Raw genomic sequence first — 23,694 nt, 5'->3', positions numbered from 1 at the left:
TTTGGTGTACTAAGTATAACTATTGTATATGTATCGCAACATATTCCAATTCCAATTCTCTATTAAGTATAGTCATCAATTGAAAAAAAAAAAAAAAAAAAAAAAAAAAAAAAAAAACGAACCACATAGCTAAACTTGTACCCTTCTAAGACCCATTTCAAGTACATTATTCAAAGCTATAGTAATTGCATCTTCAAATTTCTCCAATTTAGCAGCTTGATGTGCATAAACCAACCTAGGCATCAATTCATCTATGATATACTTCCTCATTTCTTCCCTCTTTTTCAAAGGAACTTTCACAAGCTCCTTTATCACATTCACTTTAGATATTCTCACCTCTTCTTGCTCTATAAACACAGAATACTTCCTATGATCCTCAGGAAAATGCCATGGATATTGATAGTGTGCTGTTAAAGGGTCGAAAACAACCGGAATACACCCTACAACGAGTGCATCAAACATCGATTTTCTCGTAGGACTATCCCCGGGTGGCTGAAGGCAAAACTCTGACTCCATAAAGAGTTTCACTACAGGGGAAGATTCAACACATGATTCTCCACCACAATTTACGAACTTGCACTCGTTTGGGGCATACGTGCATTGCTTGATCAAAATCGATCTAACGTTTTCCCATTGCTTATGTGGTGTCCCCGCGAAACTAACTAGATTTCTTCGGTCTGCCTGCCTGATTTCCGCCTGCCAGGCTATGATTTCCTCATCCGATTTTGGGTGAAAGTAGGTCGGGTAGGGAACTCCCACCTCGTTTATATACCATGGTTGTCGTTCGATCAAGAGCTTAATCGGGTTTTGGAGCTCATCGAGCTCCAACAAAGGACTACCCCAAGGCACATTCGCCTTCCTCCGAAAATCCCAAGTGATTTTCCCCAACACAAACACATGATCCAACCCGGAGTTTCTCCTCCACGTCTTCTTTTGCTCGAGCCACTCGACGATTTCCTTAGAAAGAACATGTGCATTTTTCAATTCACTATCATCTTTACTAAAATGACACTTTATCATATCCAATGCACCATAAAATGGCACATAAAAAACCTTGGCTTGTTCTTGATCATACACCCTGCAAGGATGCACCAGCACACGCTTATGAAAAATCGGTTCTGATGAAAATTGGTGGGTGTTGTACCATCCGTTCCCTAGCCCTTGTATCGGTTCACCCATTGCATCGTTACTCAAGTATCGACAAAAGTTCAACCAAGGCATCATCTCGTTACACTTATCGACCAAATCTTTATTAAACTTCGATGGTAAATCATACACATATATCCCTCGACCCTCACAATCGTTAGCTTTTGAGTTTGCAACATATGATTTGAGAACGACTACTTTCTCCTCAATACCTTTTCTCGATTTCACCATCTCTTCTACCTTGGCCTTGTCGACACCTTTCCCAAGCATCGGTCTTGTAAACTCACTATCTGATAAGTGAGTCTTGTTGATCAAAGAAATAGGCTTATCATAGGTGCTTCTCGAAGAACCAATAGAAACAGAAGACGAATTATACAATTTCCAAGACAACACACAAAGATTTAAAGTTGAGCTCGATATAATAATCGACGAGGAACACCAAACGAATAGTATCACAAGAAGAACAACAAAAATCGAGATTCTACTAAGGAATTTGATCGAATACGAGTCGAGACCAAAGCTCCATTCTTCATTGTTCTCCTCTTTTTCTAATGATTTCCTCTTAGCCATTTTTGAATGTGTTTAAACTCTTTACACTTTGCTTAACTTAAAGACTAATAACACTTTAGAAATGTGCTTTACGTACAAAAGTGGCTAGTTTGGGCATTCTTAGTAAAAGTCAGTATAATCAGCATTTAGAAAAGAATGTTGCTTTATTGATACACTTAGCTTCCACTATTTATAATTTTGATCATGAAATTGGTTTTTACACGTTTTTATTTTAAGAAGGATCATGTATCTTAGGATCTGGTCTATTTCTATGATTTTACTCAATTCAATTAATTTGTTATACATGGTATAATTCCTAAACAGATATATAGAAGTATCTTTTAGGATGGGTATAAAATATAAATCTAAAAACAAGGTCGCTTTGTGAAGGTTATTAAAAATAAAGATTCAATCTTTTCCGCGTTGTAAAGGTGTATAAAAACTGTGTTTTAGGCCGTATCAAGGAATATATTAAGGTTTCAATTGATATTTAGACGTTACGATAACCGCATCATAGTTGCGTTACTGCAATAGCAACCGTTAACGCATTTTTACACAAAGTATAAATTGCTTACTTTCCTAACTAGTTTATTTTAATATGTTCAAGAATGGTATAAATTGTTTGCTTTCTTTCATTAGGTTATTCCCATATCTTCTAAAATGGAAGTAAATTGTTTGATTTTGTAACTAGCTAATATCAAAATCTTTTGATATCTTCTAAAATGTATCTAAATTGTTTGCTTTTTTTCATAATTTTATTCACATATCTTCTAAAATGGAAGTAAATTGTTTGATTTTTTAACTTGATATTTTTGAAATCTTTTGATATCTTCTAAAATGTATCTAAATTGATTGCTTGTTTGATTGGCTAATTTAAATATCTTAATGGGTCTAATGTGATTCATTGCCTAAAAAACTATTGCAATATCTTTCTAAAATTGGTGATTTGTGTAAATCTTTTTTGACTTTTCTAATTAACTAATCTTATTTCAATCAAGTGGTTTTTTGAGTGTGCAGGGTGAGCCATTAAATTAAAACAGAAAAACCTCATATATAAAACATTATATTAAAATTATGATTTTTTTTAAACAATGCACCAGGGACATAGGTCTATATTAGAGCTGTTTATGGGCGGGCTTGGACGGGTAGTGGATCGGGTAATATCTAAAAATTCTACATGCGGGCTCAAATATTCAAAAGTCCACCCGTATTTGCGGGCATATTTTTTTGTCGCTACTCGCCCTTTTTTAAAGCGAGTGGGACCCGTGGGTACGCGGGTATTTTTTGTATAAAAATTTAAAATATAAATCATATTATAAAGTTAAGTTTTTTATAACAATTAGAATACAATACATTGTCTAAAATACTCTAAATATGAATATAAAGTCTCAAAATACTCAAATTACATGAATATTGAATATAGACGGTGGAGTCGGCTACTTGTGATAGTCGAATGCTTGAGTGCTTTGAGGGTTAAAAATACTGAATGTAAACGGTAAAATTAGAAACTTTAAAGAAGCAAACCCTAGGGCTAGCCGGCTAGTAAAAGAGTAATAAACTAAAGTTGGGTATGGGTACTAATTACTAAAGTTGGGTATGAGTCATGTAGTAGTACTAGTTTAATAATTAATAGAATTAATTATTTAATAAATAATATATTAAACTAAGCGAGCAGGCGGGTATACCCACGGGTATTTTTTTGGTGTTGCTACCTGCCCATTTATCTTGGCAAGCGAGTGTTATCCGTCCAAACTTTAAATTTTTTTGAAAAACATTATCCATGTCTGCCCGTTTTTCGAGCCGGATGCGTCGAGCCTGACGGGTAGCCCGTCCATGAACAGCTCTAATCCATACAATATTACAATAAAACCCGTAACTATTTGAAATTTCATTCAGAATATTTTCTAAAATATTGTTACAATTACCTATTTTAGAAGATATCCTCTATTGAATTCAAAATAATTAACAAATTTATTGTCTAAATCTAAAGGGTAGGCGCATAGTTTAGAATAATCGTTAAAATAATATTGTAATAAAGTAGTGTATGTGGGTAGGGTTTTACTTGACATATCAATTGTCCCCTGCATCATCTCTTAGTTACATCATTTAATGGTATTTTTAAATCCTTCAAACTTTTTTTTTCCTCTTCTTATCATTAGAGATGAAAGTTTAATTATTAACAATTTAAGTTATTCTTATAAAATCAAGTTCAATGTCGTTAGAATTTGTTTGATTTCATATTTAGTTATAGTACTTAAAATTAAAATTGTGTTTGAGTTTTTATTTTAGTAAAAGAAAATCTCTCTTTTAATTTTAAAAGGCCTCGATTTAAAAATTAACGAAAAATAAACAGGGCTTCAAAATTCGTTGCTCTGCCCCTGATTTCAATATCATGCACCCACGTGCGAGAAAAAATTGTGATAAAAAAATAGATACAACACAGATCTCCGTAAACCTATACTTTGATACAATTTAAAAAAATTAACTCAATCCAAAGTTATTTTATTTCTTTAAGCAGTCTTATTTTCTACATGCCTAACACTTATGTAAGGTTTCTGTGTTTATGGGCGTGATTGATGTGCAAGTAACGAAAAATACATAGGTGCTACTGATTTAACACGTTGCATTAGTTGTAATTTTCTCTAGTATCATAGCAAGTGACGGTATCCCATTTTCTTATGATTTATCTACTCAATTGAAAAGTTGGGCTATTTTTCGTTGTGTTTTGATGTTACGCAACATTTCAATCTTTCCCCATTTAATGCTAAATTTGCTATCAAAATTTAGTCAAATATTCACAATTCTTTGCCATATAGATTTTGATTTAACAAGTTTTGAATTTGACACACTTGTCGTAATAAACTCTCATAATGATTTATGAAATGTGTTAAATTTAAAAGGAGGCAGAAAATAGAAAGAATAATCTAAAACTATTTTTATAGTATGGTCAATCAATATAAAAAATAATGTTATATAATGACATACTTTAATAGAGTTTTTTTTTTCATTTTATATAATCACTGTTGAGTCGATCCAAACCAAGTCAAATTAAAAGCAACTTGATCTGAAAATAACCTGACAAAAAAATATGACAACAAAGAAGGAAAATTAAATACATTACTTTTGAATCGATTCAAAAAAAATCAAATCACGTATATATGGAAATCAGCATTATCTCGTAGGGCGTAAGGTCGTAACCTAAGAGATACATACCAAATGGGTCATCAATGCAACACTTTCACATCAAGCCAAACTATGCTCCCAATCAATTTTGACAGAATACACAAAATCGACAACAGAGAAGGAAAAACAAATACATCATAGTTAATTTCTCATATAGCTTAATAGCCTTTAATTGTTCCCCTTGACACTAGTACAGTTTTCTTCTACACAATGCATACTATAAAGGTAAATTGCTCGAATAACTACACAATGACTTTAAACAAAGGTTAGAAACAAGACTAAAGGCATGCCTGAAATCATCTGACCTTAAATTTACAGCATACTGTCTGTCCTAGCAGGCAGGCGGCGGAAGAAGTTGATGGGCACAGAAGGCAGGCGATGGCGAAACCTTGGATGCCTCATGACATAGAATCCGGCTAAAGCAGCAATCACTTGGAAAGGAGTAACGTATAGCACAATAGCAGCTATAAGACAAAATGTCACAAAAATGGCAGTAGCACGTGGATCTCGCCAGCTCAAGAGAGCTTGGAACCGCTCCCCTTGAGTTGCAATGTCGCCCACCACAGTTTGAATCCTTCCTGCCACACTCCTCAGCCTGTCATACCTCATTCTCACAAGCTCTGGGCTCTTGCTTGTGGGAAATGTATCGAACTCCTCATCAAGCTCATCGGGTAGTGAAGTATCAGCCTGTGAGATTTTAATGTTCATATGTGGAGGATACCTAGGGCGGTATCTATAGTTCCAAACACCAATCAGAAACATGTAGAGGAAGACAGTGGGCAAGATCAGCTCAGGAAAACAAACTAGCATAAGAAAAAGAATGTGAACAAGGACTGTGGTGATAGGATTTCTCCACATGCATATATCACCAAACCATTTCCCAGCGGCAAACAGTCCAGAGAATACTGACATGAGGCGGAAAAAATTCGCCTTGCTTCTCCGCATACTCCAGAGATGAGAGTCGACATCAGACATGTACTCCACTACTTCCTTTCGAAGAGGAGGTTCTGCCCGACCAAGCCTCATCGCAACTATATTCATGGCTTGAAAACGAAGCATGTCCTGCTGCATTACTGAAAAGGGTCTCACATAGTGCATTTTTGGCAAAAGGGGGCGTGAATATTGATACATCATGTTAGCAAATGACGTGCAAGAAAATCTTATAGCCAAATGCAACTCCCCCATCTTCTTAACGCCGTTTGGTTGAAGAACGAGTAAAGGATAAGAATGTGTATATATTCTACCTGTTTCAAGGGTAGATATACGTATTCGTACCTTCCCTATCTTGACATCCTTGTTTCCACCATTTGATTCCTTTCCTCCGATTTGACAGTTGTCAAAAACACCCACTGTAAGAACAGTTGCTGGGTCAAAAACTTCCCATGTATACTGCTCATTATATTTCGGAGAGAGACTGTCAACAAGTGTTCTCGTCCGTACCCACTTATGACCATACTTTGCAACACAATATGTATCTGATGTACCTCTCCCTTCCCTTGTTTTCATTGGGTGGAGTCCTTCAGCACTTAAGATGCCCAGTTCCAGGACACCAATTGTGGGCTTCCAGAGCTGTTTTGCTGTGGGGCGGAGATCACTGCTGTAATGGGTAGACTCGTCAAGAACATGGTAACCTCCATCTAGACAAACTCGCAGATGAAGCCGGCTGGCAAATTTCTCTTTCTTCAGTTGGTCAATATCAACAGCAACTGGCTTCTCAAGGTGAAACCAGCGGGAAGGAATGAGCCGCTCATCTGCACGCCTATCAATGTGAGTCAATGGAATAATGACTCTTCCAATGATCTCATCTTTACCAGGAGCCACACGATCCTCGACAGTGATAACCAGATGGTCATCAAAGGGCTCTGCAGCGACAAATAATAGATCCTCATTCCAAAGGGAGTTCAGTGTTCGGGCTTGAACAGGTTTAGTTCTCATTATCTGATGACCTATCTGTGCCTTGCAAAAAACTTCTGGAAACCGATTTTTTTCAGTAGGAACCAAATCTTGTGCCTCAATAACATTGACACGTACATACCATAGCCTTGGAGCATGATACACTTTCGAACGCAATAGTGCAGAAGCGGAAGAGGAATGAATATCGATACCAGCTGTATCAGAATGCCATGCTTCTGAATAAGCCTCATCAGCTTGAGTGCCAAGCCAAACAGCCAGCATTAGCTCACCTTTTACTTTTTCTCCCTTCTTATCCTCAAGACGGTACCATTGAGGAGCCAATGGACTATCTGGGGGAACCCTGGTTGGCACTTCATGTAAATCAAACCGTACAATGCCAACAAAGTCATCTTTAACCAAATCCTTATCCTTCACTTTAACTTCAAGCACCGAGGCCTGCAACCGATCCTTGGAAAAGGCAAACACCACATTCCATTCTGGGTGATCATTCTTATCTAGGTGTTTGGTCACCCCTTTATAGTTTCCGATTCTCACCTCTACAAAAGGGTCAAGACTACCAGTAAGATCCATATTAGGAAGGTCACGGGCTCTGACAACTCTAACGTAAAGAAACTGCATTCGTTCCACAAGATCATATGTGCTTGCAGTTTTGTCTGCATGAACAATGCGTCCCCCGACTACTCGTCCCCCTCCAAGGTATGGACTAGTTTCCTTGAGAGCAAAATCAACTGGTTGTGCAGCAGAAGCAGAATGCATTCTGACAATCTTAGGAGGTGGTGCAGCAGCTTTCATCTTCATCTCTTCTACTTCTTGATAAGTCAATTCATGATTAGCTTCCTCAGGAGCACCATGATGATGATGATGATGATGTGGAGGATGAGAATGAGAATGGGAATGAGAGTTTGGTTGGGCATGAGAATGGTTGGCGTTAGGTAGATGATGGAAGGTATGTCTCACTTCAGATTTTGGCACTGCTGCTTGTGCATGATGCATGCTCACATTTGCATCAGCCGAAGAAAGTGGAGTGGATGACTTAATAGTAGGATCATCAGTGATGAAAACTTTCAGGCCAAGCTCTCCTCTGATTCGAGAGAAGATTCCGCGCTTTTCCAGAGGATAATGCAAGACAACGGCATCAGAGTGAGGAACAAATGAAGTCCCGCTGAGGGAAACCTTTCCAAGAAATGATCTTGAGTTTGTAGCTCTGTTGTGATTGTAAATATGGACATCGAGATTGAGATGAGGAAGGATTGACGGATCAGATATATTGAAATAGAAGCTCTCATCCCATACTGGGTTGAGATCCTTTTCCTTGGTTGTGGTTCGGAATTTCTGTCCATCAAAATGAAGCTCAACAAATGCACTTGATGATCCTTGGCCATCTTTCGGCATAAGATCATGTGCACTAACCACATGTACTCCCAATTTCAGATTGCTCATGGTCATTTTCGATGGAGAACTGGCAACCCTGCTAGCTTACTACGGAATACAAATTTGCTAGAGATACCTGTGAACAAGAAAATAACAGAACATTTAGAGAACTTGCGAAGGCAGTAGATATGAGAATCTCATATATGCTTAACTGTAAATTACTACAGAATACAAATGTTTGTTTCTTGTTTGTATTGCAATCTGCTTAATGCTCATGTGGATCAAGGGTTTATCAGAAATAATGTGGCTTGAGGCATTAAAGAAATCAATAACACCATCTTATGAATTAAAAAAGAATGCCCTATCATGTTTTCCCTGGATCAGGGTGATAAAGAGATGTACTTGATCCCAATAATGTTTGGCACAACATAAATAACAGAATAACAGGAAACATGTACGTTTTTACTCATAAGCTTTGCTGCTTCAGGTATCTAGGATGGATCGATTTATACTAGGGGTTTTCAAAAGATAAGGCAACTGTTAAGTGCTCACGATCTCGAAAGAGGTAGTTCAGGTCAAAACAAAGGGATCAGAAGGATTGAAAACACCAACTGATCTTGTAAGGAGATCTAGCAGGCTGATAAGAAGTAGATGGAAAGGAAAAAATGCAACCTTGTGGAACTCCAAGCTCAAAGAAACATAAGCAATCATGAAAATTTAACAGTTGAGGTGAAAACAAAAGAACTTCATAACTGATAGAGTATATAATATTTTCCGAAACTAAAACCATCATGTCAAGGAACCAACTCAACCAAAAGGTTTAAAATGATTGTTGTAGGCTTGTAGCTCCGTGATATGTTATCAGTTATACACTCTATCAGTAAAAATTTCAATATATGCATCATATTGATGGATCCAGAAAATCACAAATGAAAGTTGAGTAAGATGAACCTGACTGTATGTGTGTGGAAGGGAAAACTTAGTATACTTCACAACAGCTTGAGAAAATGATTCAAAAAGAAAAAAACTACAGACTTCAGAATCTGCAAATTCTATTCTGAGAAATGCATAGGTAAAGCCAAAAGTTTTATGGGATTTTTCTATTGTCATGGGCTCATAGTTTTGTCATATACTCCCCAGGGAAAAGGTAAAACTAAAGTACATAAATTGTATTATAATGAAGGTTATTTTTTAATCAATTTTTTAAAAAACAGATTGAATATGAAAGTTCACAAATCTTGGAATGATGGTGACTTAACAAAATACCAAAAGAAGAGATTTAGGAAGTGGGCAAGTCAACACTTTCTCAAGCATGTGCATTGTCTCACTTCCAACAGATCTCAAAGTAGGTTCAATTAAATAGTATATTACTAAAGAAACAAAAGGGAAGATTTTTAGTGTTGTAAGGTCTCATTGTCCTAAAAACAAGCTAAGATCACATGTAACCTCTTCATCTAATTACTCCTCTGTCACATTGCTACCTTTGTCTCTTCAATAAGTTATTTTAGCAATGTATCTAGAATAAAGTTGTTTATGGACGAGCCTCCCATCAACCCGGGGTAGGCTAGGTAAATCACGATTCTTTGTGAGAGAAGTAAATCACTATTACGTGGCGTAATTCTATAGGGAGATTTTTGGTGTTTTATTTTATCTTTTTCTTGTTTTAGTTATTTTATTATTATGTTTTTTGTCTTTTTATAATGATTTGTAAATCACAGTAATTGATTAGTAATTTCTTCCATAAAGCCCGCCCCATCTGGGATGTTAGACAAGCGGATGGAGACAATAATTTCAGAGTATACAATTTTGACTTGTCAAGCCCCTTCATTAAAATTACGGAGTGGACAGCACAAAAAAATCCCACAAGCCAAATTTTCTTATCTAACTCCTTTTGCCATGCACACCTCCTCCCATACATATCCATTGACATGTATTTAAAACACAATAAATCACAAGCCAATTTTTCTTATTATTTTTTTCTCTTCTGTATTGAAACTGTATATCAACTATATTCTTTTGTTAAAGATACACAAGTGAAAAAATCATATAAATAGTCTAAAAATCAAAATGTTGCAAGTAAAAAAAGAAAATTCTATTTATTAAATTTGTCATCCAGTATTTCGAGCGAGTTTGAGACTTTACATATAGAACAACAATACCAAAGTTCAAATCTCATAAGGTTAAGATCGATTACGTGAACTAATATGTCAGTTCCAATAGTCATTCAAATGAATATTTGTTTATTAAAATAAAATTTATTATGGAAGTAGATTTTTATCTCTTCTTTTATAAAAATCATATTGAAATCCATTTACCCATGGACCCATCCCTTAAGAAAACAGACAAACTAGAGCTGCGGGTAAATTTTTAAAGACAAGATTAATGGGAGAATTTATTTAGATTTGGATTTTGAAACCCCATCCATAAGAAGGGCAGAAATGTCATTATCTTAGATACTATTTTAGTATTTTTATGCGAAGAAAAGCTTGAGTTCTAGGGGTATCTCTACATCATCCCCTACTTTTACCCTCTTTTGTGGGGGTGAATCTGTACAAAAAATTTGAATATACTGATAATATTTGCCGTGCCTTTTTCATTAAAAATATTGTCAAAAATATAGGAGTATACTTGATTTAAGCGTCCAGTTAGCTATTTAAAATAATAAATATATTATTATATAATAAAATCTATTTACTATACAGATTTTGGGGCTATTTTGTTGTAACCATGTTCGCTAAAAAGGGGAAATCAAACAAAACCATTAAATTGAATATAAATTAAGCAAAGAAATTAAAGGCCAGAATCCCCTAATTTTCGAATTGCATCCTAAATAAACTGTAAGCACAAAACCCTGCAGCAACAGCACACAGTAAAAAAAAAAAAAGGGTTTTAAAAAACCCTGCTAGCCACTAAAATCCCCGAATTTGAGCATCAAAAACAAGTAAATAAGCAATTAAAAAAAGAACAGGATATAAATTCAAATCATAAACACCATTCGAATACGATTTCAAAAGAAAAGAAGAAAATCAAAGGAAATGATAAATTCGAAATGCGTATCACTACCTGAATTTCTGAAACAGTTTCTAATGAATTTAATCTGCTCCGCCGACCGCCATTGTTGTCCAACTATTGCCTCCTAGCCGAAAAACGAGAGATTCTCAAAAGCAAATGGTAAACTTATAGACGAGAAATTCCAGTGTAGTAGTATTTGATTGAATATTAGGTTTGATTGATTATGAAGTACTAGTATCCTGTAATTGAATGGTGGGTGGTGCAGTACTGCAGTTGTTTATAAATGTGTGAGAAATTCAAAATAGGACTGAGAAATGAGAATGGGGACTGGGGAGTTATGGGAAGCCATGAAAATGTGCATTTATTACGTTTGATTCCATTTCTTACGCCTAATCACGTGAGTTAAGAAGAAAGTGAGTTTACTTGCGCACTGATATGGACAGTTCCACACTTGCATAATCAATTTCTAGGAGTTAGTCATAACTCACAAGTCGATCAAACAAATAACAAATAATGTCACCTATCTAGCATTGTTATAATATAAAATTCAACGTAACAAAAGATCGAGTCTCAATCACGAATATTTAGCGCCAGGAATAAAAGAGGTCATGTGTTGTTTTCATACTTTTAGCCCAAAAGGCTCTCATGTGAAAGGCATGTTAGAGTATATAACATATTTTGAGATCTCAACCATCAACCCAAGCTTTTGATTGAGTTGGTATCTTGACAAGCATCATTACAAGCAATGCATCAAACTTAACACTTTAGAAGTATTGATTTGAGCATTTTAACAATGATCTTTTTTTAAAGGTCATCAACCTTAAGACGTTAGCATAAATAACAAATATGTTTTCTCTACCCTTAATAATGATGTTGTTGTTGTAGACTTTTAACAGGATTTTCTAGTTTGTATTTAAATGTTTTAATTGTTATTGTTGGTTGTGAAATTCGGGTTTAGTGCTAGTTAGGCTTAGAGTTTAGGAAGATGATGTGGCTAATTTTGTTGACATTGTTGTTTTTTTTTGTCACATGGATATGGATCAATTGAGATTTTGGTTTCAAAAAGTCAAATTCTGGCATTTCTAATTATAAGTAGGGATGATGTAACACCTTATTGGACATATCGGATTCAAAGTTGATAGGTTTTCTCGCCCCTATTTTTAGGATATGAGTCTAATTTTTAAGATTGATCGAATTCAAAGTTGATTACATGTCAAAATATTGATTTGAGACTAGGTCTAAGATCTCCAAATACAAACCTAACCTAGATTCTCTATTCGAAACCAATTAAAATCTTGATCCGTCAGACTCGCTCTAGACTTGAAATATTATATAAATCAAAATCAATTTTAAATTCGTTCTAAATTTTTTTTTATATTTATTTAAACTCAATTTAGACTTGAATAAAACTTATAGACTCATTTTAGTACTAATAAAACCTTAAAAATATAAGAAAAATTAAAATATGAATAATTAAATTAGGATCCATTTGTACCCATTTATCACCCTAGACCAATTAGACCCAACAAGTCTGAACCCGAGTCCAAAATTTTTAGTTCCCATGGATTCAGGTTGGGGAACAAGTCCATCTAAAACTAATGAGTCTAGATTCGAGTCTGATTGGACCTAATCCAGATTCAATCTACGACCATTCCTAATTAGAAGTATTAAGTTTAATCTTTAACTAAATTTGATATTGAAAATATTTGTATATTAGATCCCTCCGTGCTTTTGTATTCAACAAATATATTACTCCTTTGGTATGTTTCTTAACTTTGAATTAATTTTTTTTTGTTAGTGCTCACATTTTTTTTATTTGATAAATACTCCTAATTTTTATGTTAACACCAACTGTTTTTCATTAGTTTTTGGCTTTTTGATCTAGTGTTTTAAATAAATAATTAACAATTAGTAATTAATTTTTACCAAATATTTTCGTAATAGTTATGGCTTAACAATTGACATATCAACTAATTCTTTCAGCATGTCAAATCAGCAAATAGTTATAACTAATAATATTTTTCAAACAGTTTTGATAATATAAAAAAAACTATAATCAATAAGATCTTAGCTAAAGTTGATTCACCTAAGTATTTAAAATACTCCATTTGTCCAAATCAATTTGCAACATTTTTTTTTTTTTTGAATATCTCAATTAATTTGATACAATAATCACCATCAATTGATTATAGGTGATGGAAGTATCAACTCAAGTTTCCATTGAATTGAATTACAGAATAAATATCACTTTTTATAAAAAAATGTAATACTCCCTTTATTTTCATATATTTTTCCCATTAATTTTTTTTACAGATCCCAAAAAATCAAATACTTTTACTTGTGACTTTTTAAAAATTCTAAAAAGTCGATATTTAAAAAGCATATATTGAGACGAATCTAACAAGATTCCACATAAATATGTTTTTTCTTATAAATCAATGAAAATTGTAATTAAAATCTAACACTAAAATTCATAAATTCTATTTTAGAAGTACAAATAAAAATAAAAAGATTATTAAATTTAGTTCTTATTTAGCTCTTTTATTTCCTTGTCTTACTTTATAATAATGAAAAAATTATTGGTGGAGGAATGAGGATGGATTGGTTATCACCGACCAGTAGTGGACTGGCAGCCTGCACAAAGATTAATGGAAAGAGCTCTGTCACACGTGGTTCACATTCATTAATACATTTCCTTAACGACTACCCTTCATTAAATCTCGATCTTTCAAATTCGTTATTTTTTTATTTTATCCTCATTCTTTTTTATTGAAACTACTAAAATGTCTTTAAGTCTTATTTTTCATTATAAAATTAATCATTATTATTACTAAATTATATTTTTAATAATAATTAAATTAAAATAAAAATTATTAATTTTAAAAAAGAAAACAATTTTTTAAAAATCGGAAAATAAATCTATTCACACGTTTTGTGTTAAAATTTGATATATGGTCACTCTTTTGAGCAAAACTTTTGATAGGAAAATCACATTACTGCAATGTTTACGGCATTAGAATCTAGACTTCAAGATCTTTCCAATGATATATTATATACCCAATTCCAATAACAGAGCGAGAAATGATGATCGTTTAAAATTTGCTTGTGCTGAAATTTGATATATGTTCAATCTTTTGGGCATAAATTCTTATAGAAAAATTTTATTAATGCAAGGTTTGCGGCATTAGAATCTTGACTTTAAGAGCTTTCCAACGACATATTATATGCTCAATTCTGACAATCGAGCGAGAAATGAAGATCGTTTAAAGTTTGCAGTAATGTCTAACATCCAGTTGCGCGCGACTGGACTGCAATGGAGTCACGTGTCTTGCGCGACCATACCATGCTCCGGTCGCGCGTTTTACGCGATCATACCGTGGTCCGGTCGCATGCGACTAAATGTTAAACATCCCTACATACTTTAAATGGTTATCATTTCTTACTCGGTTGTTAGAATTGGGCATATAATATATCGTTGCAAAGCTCTCGAAGTCTAGTTTCTAATGACGTAAACCTTACATTAATATGATTTTTTATAAAAAGTTATGCTCAAAAGATTGAACATGTATCAAATTTCAGCACAAACAAACTTTAAACGATTGTCATTTCTCCCTCGGTTATTAGATTTGGGCATATAATATATCATTGAAAAGATATTGAAGTCTTGGTTCTAATGCCACAAATATTGCAATTATGTGATTTTTCTATTAAAAGTTATAGCAAAAAAAATGAGCATGTATCAAATTTCAACACACGTTTTTTTTTTAAATTAATGATCGTTATCGATGCTTACCGAATCATTTTGGTGATTATTTTCATTTGCCACAGTAATTCGATTTTTAGTTTTAGCTTGTTTTAGTTCAATGAGTGTTCGGAGAGAGTTTTTAAAGAGATGTTAGAGATTGAAGGTTTGATATATAAGGGGTGGCGACAAAATGAAAAGGGTTGCGAAGTATAGTGATGCCCCATTAAATTTCACATCTCATATTCTCCTATCATTCAATTAATTTATTCATATATTAACGCAAAAATTCCTAATCAATAACCGTGATTTGCAAATCACCATAAAAGGACAAAAAGAATAATACTAAAATAAATAAAATCAAAAAAGATAAATTAAAATAATAAAACTCTCACCCTATCACATCCTACCACATAAGGGTGATTTATTAACCTTACAAATAACTGTTATCTATTAATACTTTCTCATATTAACGACTAAAGCAAAAGGTATTTGGATGTTGACTTTTATATTGGTTTTTTGGTTGATTTTGGCTTTTAGCTTGTTGTTAGTTAAACAGTCGAAAAAGTGTAAGTAATTAGCTTAAGCTAACTGAAAAGTCGGTTTTTAAGCCAAAATAAAAAAGCTACTCTAGTTAGCTTTTTTGTTGGCTTTTGACTTGTTGATCCACTTTTTCTCTAATAAATAGCCAATAGCCAATACCAAAATTCAACAAACAGATCCATAAATAGCTAGTCTTTTCAGCTAGCTTAAAAGCCAACAAAAACAATCGATATTTCTACCTAGTCAAACAAGTCAAATAAAAAGGCCAACACCAAACACTCCCTAAGTCATTTGTTTCCTCCCTGTCTATTTCCTCTAACTTGAAATACATGCTTCATTAGTCTTACCAATATTATTTATTTTATATATTACGACTAATGTATAAGAAAAAAAAATATTGTTAAGTAAGATCTTGTCTGAATTGTAATCGTATACTTTCATAATATAAATTTTTTATAACTTTTAGGAACGGATAGTTTTATGATATATATAATCAAAATTATAAATTAAATTGCGTAAAAAAAATATAACAAATATAATAAAATAAAAGAAAGTATTCAACTAATGAGCAAACAAATTCAATTACTAATTTGTCACTAAGCCATCCCCAATAATTTATTTGTCCTTTTTTGTCTTAACCTATAACCTTAATGTTATGTTTGAATGGAGGAAACTTAAGAGAAAAAAGAAGAAGAGATTTGGGAGGGAGATGTTACTTTGTTTAGATTAACAATTTTCAAATGGGAGAAATTTGGAAAGCAAAAGAATTAAAGGGATTAATATTTTTAATTTTTTTAATCAGATCTTTTGGATGGCAGATTGATTTGAAAATAAAATGATATTTTCTCAATTCTTTTTTACCTTAATATTTGCTTTTTCACATCCATAATATACAAATTTAATTATTAATCTCTCTAATTATGTATATCAAAAAATTATGAACTGAAAATTAATAAACGTTGAATTGAGATGATTAAAACAAGAGCTCATATGGCTATGTTTTAACTTATAGATTACCGACAATAAAAGAGTTACTCTTTTGAGAGATCGTTTTTTGGTGAGATGACCTCAAAACAATGAACACATTTGCTAATAATTGTATTGGTATTCAACCCATATATGGGAAACATCTCACAGTGAGATCGTCTGAAACAAGAATTTGTGATAATATAAATGTCAATTTGCTTAATGAATAGTGACGAAGTCAACTATAATACAAGTAAAAAAGAACGGAGGACGTATTACTTCTCATGATCTTCTTTCCTTTCCTTTCCTTTCCCAATAAGGGATACGACTTTATGTATTCCGTTCTGTAGCTTCTTCTTCTCTTCGTCTGTTGCATATCTTAATATTACGATCCATCGGCATTGAATCCTCTTAATTGATGTTTTTAACTTGTGAAATCGTTGTCTCAAACAACGATTTTTTTCAAAGCAATTGAAAAAAATAAAATTATATAATAATATTAAACTCACTTATGGCTACTAAATATCATCATCATTATCATCATCGTTTCGTACCATGCTCATAATTAATAACTATGGCTAAAGTCTGGAGAATAATGAAAGACGACAATCCATACCCATAAAAAAAATGCAGCTGGAAAAACGTTAAATAAGAGATGGATGGAAGACAACAAAATTTTAGAGAGTATAATGGCTAAAATACCGTTAAATAAGTGATGGATTTGTTTGAGATATATAAATATGTTGAGATTTGATTCAAAATTTAATATAGCTATTATTCAGGAGTTAGTCATTCTAATAAGTTATTTAATAAGTTAGTTACTTTATTTTAGTGGTTATAAAATAAGTGGTCTACTTAATGGAGTAGTAAGTCAAAATAGTGGGATTATGCTCCCATAGTTTTAGTTAATTATGGTATTTCCTAATACTATAAATTAGATTGTAATCACAATTAATTGAATATGTTGATAAGAAAAAACAATGTAGAAGTTTTATGTTTATCACTCTACCATACTTTATTTCTTTAATTCTTTCCCAACAAAATATATATCTTAGGGCTTTAACTCTCACCTTAAGTTTTTGGTTGAGTTGATTTTTTGATATGGTATCAGAGTCAACGTGACAAGAAGTCGCATGTTCGAATCTCAACCACCCCTCATTTAAAGTGGATTAAACGCTCGTGTTACATCCACACTTCCAAAGAGCTCTTCTATGAGGGGGGAGTTAGAGATATATAACGTATCTTAGGACCTCAATCCTCAGCTTAAATTTTAGGTTGAGTTGGTTTCAATTTTGGGTTGATTTGGTTTCTTGATACGATTATTTAGATTAGGAGCATTCTTACAAATACAAGTAATATATGAAAGTATTTTAAAATAATTAATTTGCAAATTTATTTTCAACAAATTATAATATTGAATTATATATTGTCATTTCTTTCAAATATTTATATCAATATCTATGTATAAAAAGTTTGGGAGAGCGTTTTGATAAGGCCATGATGCTCTTATGCCTTCATATTATATACCTTCAACACAGAAAAGTCAACTCTTGTTGATTTATCATTGTAACCTTGACCTAAATTAAACTCGTACATCAATATATGGAGTATTTAATTCTTTTAGCTCAATGATTTATATTATTCTCTGTCTCTTTAAATTTAAATTTGCACAATAAAATTTGAAAAACTCTTATATAATATTTCAATTTTGTGGTGCAAACTCAAAGAATATAAAAAATAAGTTGCTATGGACTAAAATGTTTAGCTATATCATTTATTCGCTAGAGAGTTTAGCAGTGTAGAATGACAATTGATAATTAATTAATAAATAATTAAATATATTTTGAATAGATAGATAGTAAATAATAAATACCTGTAATCTTTACATATATCTTTTAATATTCTCTTAAATGAGTAGTTACCTAGTCCGTATTAAACAAAGTTTTCCGTAGCAAAAGATGAGCTTCACGTTGTAATGTGTTTGGATTCCACGTTTTATGAAGCATCATTATCTCTTTAATTTGTATATAAATAATAACATTAACCTTAATGATGATAGTCCTAGCTTAATTCATTCATCAATTTTGTAATTAGCGCTAAAATTCCCTCTTAATTCAAATAATCAAATCAAAGAGAAAAGTAATATTAGAGATGGCAACCCTCAAAGTTTATGCTGATAGGAGGTCTCAACCAACTCGTGCTGTCATCCTTTTCTGCAAGTAAGAAAATACTTTTTTATTTCTAATAAATTTGTTATTGGGCATATTTAAAACAAAATTCATATAAGAAAAAAATTGATTACACGTAAATTTGATGAGATTTCATTCTAAAACCAATTGATTTAAGAGGAACAACTTATTAAACTTATTGTTAGTCAACCTCCCTCTAATTCTTCAATATGAAATCGCATGTGGGTTATTTTTCAAACTATTTATTTATAAGTACTTGTAATTTTTTTCCCGTATTTTTCAGGATATTATGAATATATGTTTATCGTAAATAAGTATATTTTTATCTTAATTATAGAGTCAATGGTATCGAATTTGAGGAGGTGGAAACTCAACTCTTCAGCAATGATCTCAATACTCCTGAATATCAAGGTGAGTAATTTTTTGTAATTATTTCTCCATATTTTTTTTGATTTATCCTTTTAATTTTTTTTTATTAAATTAAAATATATTTTTTAATAAGGCTTAATAAATGAAATATTACACATTAGCAATATTTTTTTTATTAACGAAGTGATCACAAATAATTAAAATTTTTACTTGTGTAATTTGATGGTGGTCCAACATACATAGATCAATGATTATGTTCTTTTATATGCCTTTTAACCCATTAATGAAGGAGAAATAATTTAATTGATTCAATTTCCTTTGAAAATTCCAAAATTCTATATTGTTTGTTAATTTTCAACCAAAAACTCAAAAAATATTTTTTATACTCTTATCGGTTTATTGTTGTATTTATTATTATACCGATTGCCATCAATTTTTACTTGATTAACAAATGAAACCTTTAGCAATCAATCCGATGAAGAAAGTCCCGGCAATAGCTCTTGGAGATTTTACACTCTTTGAGAGGTAATTTAATTTCCTTAACAATTAGCATCAAATGTCTTATTTATTTTCTTTCTGTATTTACCGATCTATTCTAGTTTATATTTTGTTTCTCAATTTATAAGTTAAAATACAATTAAGATCTAAGATTCTGTTTAATTCACGTTAATGTCACTTCATCAATATTAATTTTTAGAATTGTTAACTTAATACAATTAAAAATATTTAAAATTAAAATATCACATCGACATATATGCAAAATAAAACTTAGCTAATAAATGTTGCTCTTGCTTGTAGCCATGCCATTCTCACGTACCTTGCTTGCTCCTATCATGTTCCTGATCACTGGTAAGCTAATTATTGTTTTGGGAATTAAATAAGCTTGATAATGTCCCTTATTTCGTTGTTTAGTTAAAAAAATGATGATTTTTTTTAAATTTTGGAATATAATTGATTATATTAAAATAATTCATATAATTATGTGCGTTTTTTTTATTTATGTGAAGTTGCACATGATGTTTGCTACTAAAAGTTAATAGAAATTAATTTTTTTTATTAGTATTTTCACTAAGAAGGATATATAAGACTGCAAATATCAAATCTTTTTAAACCTCACCCTAAATATGACATACTTATTAAAAGCGTAGGGTTAATATAATGTATTTTATATAACATACTTCTATATACCAATGATAATATCAATATTTGATTCAGATTAAAATCGTTATGAATGTTAAATCCATAAGTCTAAAATGAAATTAATTATATACTTGTATCATTATACGTAGGTATCCAGTTGATCTTAGTAAGAGGGCTAAACTTCAATCTGTGCTCGATTGGCACCACGCCAATTTACGCTACGGTGCAAGTAAGATTCATCGCTAGCTAATACTTCCATCTTGGCTTTAGCTTTCTGTTTTCTTTTTATTACATCCGATAAATGTTTTTTTTTTACATTCTTTATAATGAATGTTTTTGCTACAAAATAGTATCAATTTCATTTTTTCTTATCAAATCACCTTGGAGGCCATAACTTACAAAATACACGGCGAAATTAAAAGATAAAAGCTAATTTAAGTTGAAAATATGTGAAATAATTTATTTTAAAAAAATTGCTACTAGCAAAACTTTTTTATTTAAGGGTAATCTTTCTTATATGTACGTGAAAATTAAACTCCTGCTATAAGAATGAAAGAAAAATTCATCATCCAATAGACGGCTAAACCTATAATTCTCACTAGTCACTACTGAGAAGATTTGGCCTCTAACCTCATGCAATTTAAAGATCTTCCCCAACCCCTGATGATTGATCCACCAAATTTAATTAATTGTATAGTTATATTTACTATTACTACCGATGTAATGGCCAAACTTCAACAAAAAGACCACGAGGGTGGACAATAGAGCCAGATGGACAAGGGTCCAGCCCTACCAACCCCTTAATGGCTTCACGCGTGATCAAATATAAAAAATTCTTTTTCTTATTCACTTTAAATGCTCAATTTCTTTTTTCAACACAATTCATTAATCGTTTTTATTGTTTATTTTTTAAAATTCATAAGTTAAAATATAGTCAGGTGAAATTTTGCTTAATACATCTTATTGTAAATTTTATTAATATCAACTTTTTATATTTTTACTCAAACAAAATTAGAGATATTTCAAATTGAAAACGTGCATTAATAAATGCACTAAAATTAAATAAGACATTTAAAGAGAATAAAAGAGAGTATAATTTTATAGAAAAAAACTTACCTTAAAGTTTAAATTTTATTCCACAAGGTTTTTTAAAAAAAATTGACAAAATATGGCTAATACGTGCTTTTGGTATTGGTTGACGCAGTGGGCTACTTGTTTAGCACAATGTTGGCCCCACTTTTTGGGAAATCACCAAATGCGGAGTTAGCAGCTGATTGTGAACAGAAATTGGTGCAATCCTTTGAGACCATTGAGAATGTGTGGCTTAAGGATGATGCCAAGTTCTTACTAGGCTATGATCAACCCTCCATTGCTGATCTTTCCCTCGTCTCTGAGATTATGCAACTTCATGTAAGCTATCTTATTTGCTTTTTTTTCACCATCATCTTTTTAATCATATTTTTATATAATTCCTCCCTATTTATTTACTTGCACTATTTATTTATTTATTTTTTATTCTAAAATTTTCAACTTATATAAATAGACAAATTTATATCATTAACTAACAGATGGAGTAATATTTTCTCACTTACTATAATTTTCTTTATTCTTTTTAGTAACCATATGAAGTCAAACTATATTTATGTACTCTAATGAAACTAAAGTCAAACTAAAATACGAAAACTATAAAGAAAATTATATTTTATATTACCTCCTATTCAATCTAATCTTCTTATTGATTCTATTTTTATAATATAAGTTAAAATAAAGTTAAATGAGATGTTGTTTGATTCTAACTCTATATAAATTTTTATTTATATCAATTCTTTATAATATTACTTACATATGATTACAGATATTTAAAATTGAAATAGTATGTATTAACACGTGTGAAAAAGTAAATGAGACCATTAGGGGATTGAAATACATATATACTCTTCATTTTGATGAAGTTCACCAATGTCTCTTTGATGTTATTTTGAAAAACACTAATTGTTGTGCAGATGTTGGGTGATGAAGAAAGGGAGAGAATGATTGGGCCATATAAGAAAGTTCAAAGATGGATTGCGGACGTAAAAGAAGCAACAAATCCTCATTTTGATGAAGTTCACCAATGTCTCTTTGATGTTATTGCAAGCTTGAAGCAAAATGCTTAATCTTTTAAAACATTGATTCTATTTTTGTTATCTACTTTTTAAACTACATTGATTCTATTTTTGTTATCCACTTTTTAAACTTAATTAAAGTGAGAATTACGAGTCTTATTTAAGAAGAAATATGTATTATTGCTTTTCTTAGGAACAACATGCACTTGATTCTCGCTACGACTGTAACTAAAAAACTTACTAAGACAATTTTTTAATTGTAATATTTCTCTTAGATATATTTTTTAAGACAATGAGTTGTTTATTATTTCTCTTAAATAATAATTTATTATTTCACATAAATAATATAAACAACACAATCGACTAAAAATGAGCATGATGTAGTGGGGGAACAATGATGAAATAGGCTGGGGGAGGGGCTAGGGGTTGGGGGGACGGTGGGGGAGGGTTGGGATAGTTGGTTTCAAGTGTTTATTTTTTTGACATAAAACTAAAAAAGGGAAAAACTTATAACAAAAAAACCCCAAAATTAATGAAATATGTTACTTTTTAACGAAATTTGTTATGACTTTTATAAATCTGAAACATTGTTACTATCATACGAATGAAATTTAAAAAATGCTACCATTGTATTGCTTTAAAATATAGAATTTTTTATTTTATTTATTGGTCCCTACTTTCTATATGTTTCTTACGTACAAGTAAAATCTATATAAAATACTTTCACTATTTTTCTTTCTTAATTTCTCATCACAAAAATGTTATTTTTTAAAATTTTTGTGAATATTTTTTATAAGAATAATATTTAAGAATAAGAGATTATTATTTATACTTATGTCGTTTATTTTTTTTTTAGTCCAAAACATTGTGCATTATCATATTGCGTGTAGGACGACAAGTTGGCAAATTGTAGTAGTATTGCTAAGGAAGTGATCAGCTAAAAACCAAAGGGGTGAACACTAAATAGTATCGGTCTAACTATACAATGAATTGAATCTTTTGTATACTCAAACTTGGATAGCCTACTCGCCAATATGCCAACGTTTATATCAATTAATTATACTCTATATTGTATCAGGTAACGAACAAAAAAGACTTGATGCCCCAAAAAATTACGTAACCCACAATTAGTATTCTCTTAAAATTATAATTTTGCCAAAATTTTAAATTTTTGTGTGTCTTTTACTTTTTGATATTATTTAGATAATATAACCATTACTTTTTAAAATTATATATTATTCACATATTTTCTCTTTCTTTTAATAATATCCATATAATTATATAGTAATTTGTTGTTGCTATTTCATCGGAAAATGATTTATTAGATAGCATTCTTCATTAGTTTTGTCACTTCAGTGTCAAGACATACACATGACACTTCTTTACATTTTACTCTTAATAAAATTTATTTGGATGATAAACATGAAAATTAAATAGACTGGCGAATTCATAAAAAGTACAATAA

At 31.5% G+C, this 23,694-nt stretch overlaps 3 protein-coding genes across 3 annotated transcripts; 1 reads left to right on the top strand and 2 right to left on the bottom strand.

The window, feature by feature from the left end:
- Positions 1 to 129: 129 nt before the first annotated feature.
- Positions 130 to 1,716, bottom strand: LOC130803749 (xyloglucan-specific galacturonosyltransferase 1-like). Its single transcript, XM_057667949.1, has one exon. The coding sequence runs from the start codon at positions 1,714 to 1,716 to the stop codon at positions 130 to 132; it is 1,587 nt and encodes a 528-aa protein (XP_057523932.1).
- A 3,283-nt stretch (positions 1,717 to 4,999) lies between these two features.
- LOC130804846 (multiple C2 domain and transmembrane region protein 7) lies at positions 5,000 to 11,632 on the bottom strand. Its single transcript, XM_057669464.1, has 2 exons — positions 11,227 to 11,632; positions 5,000 to 8,299 (listed from the first exon to the last, which is right to left on the bottom strand). The coding sequence occupies exon 2, from the start codon at positions 8,236 to 8,238 to the stop codon at positions 5,191 to 5,193; it is 3,048 nt and encodes a 1,015-aa protein (XP_057525447.1). The 5' UTR covers positions 8,239 to 8,299; positions 11,227 to 11,632; the 3' UTR covers positions 5,000 to 5,190.
- A 6,824-nt stretch (positions 11,633 to 18,456) lies between these two features.
- Positions 18,457 to 22,468, top strand: LOC130804845 (glutathione S-transferase T1-like). Its single transcript, XM_057669463.1, has 7 exons — positions 18,457 to 18,645; positions 18,953 to 19,026; positions 19,449 to 19,509; positions 19,783 to 19,833; positions 20,274 to 20,353; positions 21,329 to 21,534; positions 22,128 to 22,468. The coding sequence occupies exons 1-7, from the start codon at positions 18,578 to 18,580 to the stop codon at positions 22,278 to 22,280; spliced, it is 693 nt and encodes a 230-aa protein (XP_057525446.1). The 5' UTR covers positions 18,457 to 18,577; the 3' UTR covers positions 22,281 to 22,468.
- The last annotated feature ends 1,226 nt before the right edge of the window (positions 22,469 to 23,694 follow it).

The sequence above is a fragment of the Amaranthus tricolor genome, chromosome 17, assembly GCF_026212465.1.
Source record: "Amaranthus tricolor cultivar Red isolate AtriRed21 chromosome 17, ASM2621246v1, whole genome shotgun sequence".
NCBI classification, from domain to species: Eukaryota; Viridiplantae; Streptophyta; class Magnoliopsida; order Caryophyllales; family Amaranthaceae; genus Amaranthus; species Amaranthus tricolor.
The sequence above is the reverse complement of the archived record's forward strand: the minus strand, read 5'-3'. Positions and strand labels throughout refer to the sequence as shown.

What these genes read in the sequence shown, in the direction of transcription:
- LOC130803749 (XM_057667949.1), bottom strand. Translation starts at nt 1,716, where the DNA reads ATGGCTAAGAGGAAATCATTAGAAAAAGAGGAGAACAATGAAGAATGG.
- LOC130804846 (XM_057669464.1), bottom strand. Translation starts at nt 8,238, where the DNA reads ATGACCATGAGCAATCTGAAATTGGGAGTACATGTGGTTAGTGCACAT.
- LOC130804845 (XM_057669463.1), top strand. Translation starts at nt 18,578, where the DNA reads ATGGCAACCCTCAAAGTTTATGCTGATAGGAGGTCTCAACCAACTCGT. An exon ending in GATTTTACACTCTTTGAGAG is followed by an intron (nt 19,510 to 19,782) that starts GTAATTTAATTT and finishes TCTTGCTTGTAG; the next exon opens with CCATGCCATTCTCACGTACC. An exon ending in CTGAGATTATGCAACTTCAT is followed by an intron (nt 21,535 to 22,127) that starts GTAAGCTATCTT and finishes ATTGTTGTGCAG; the next exon opens with ATGTTGGGTGATGAAGAAAG.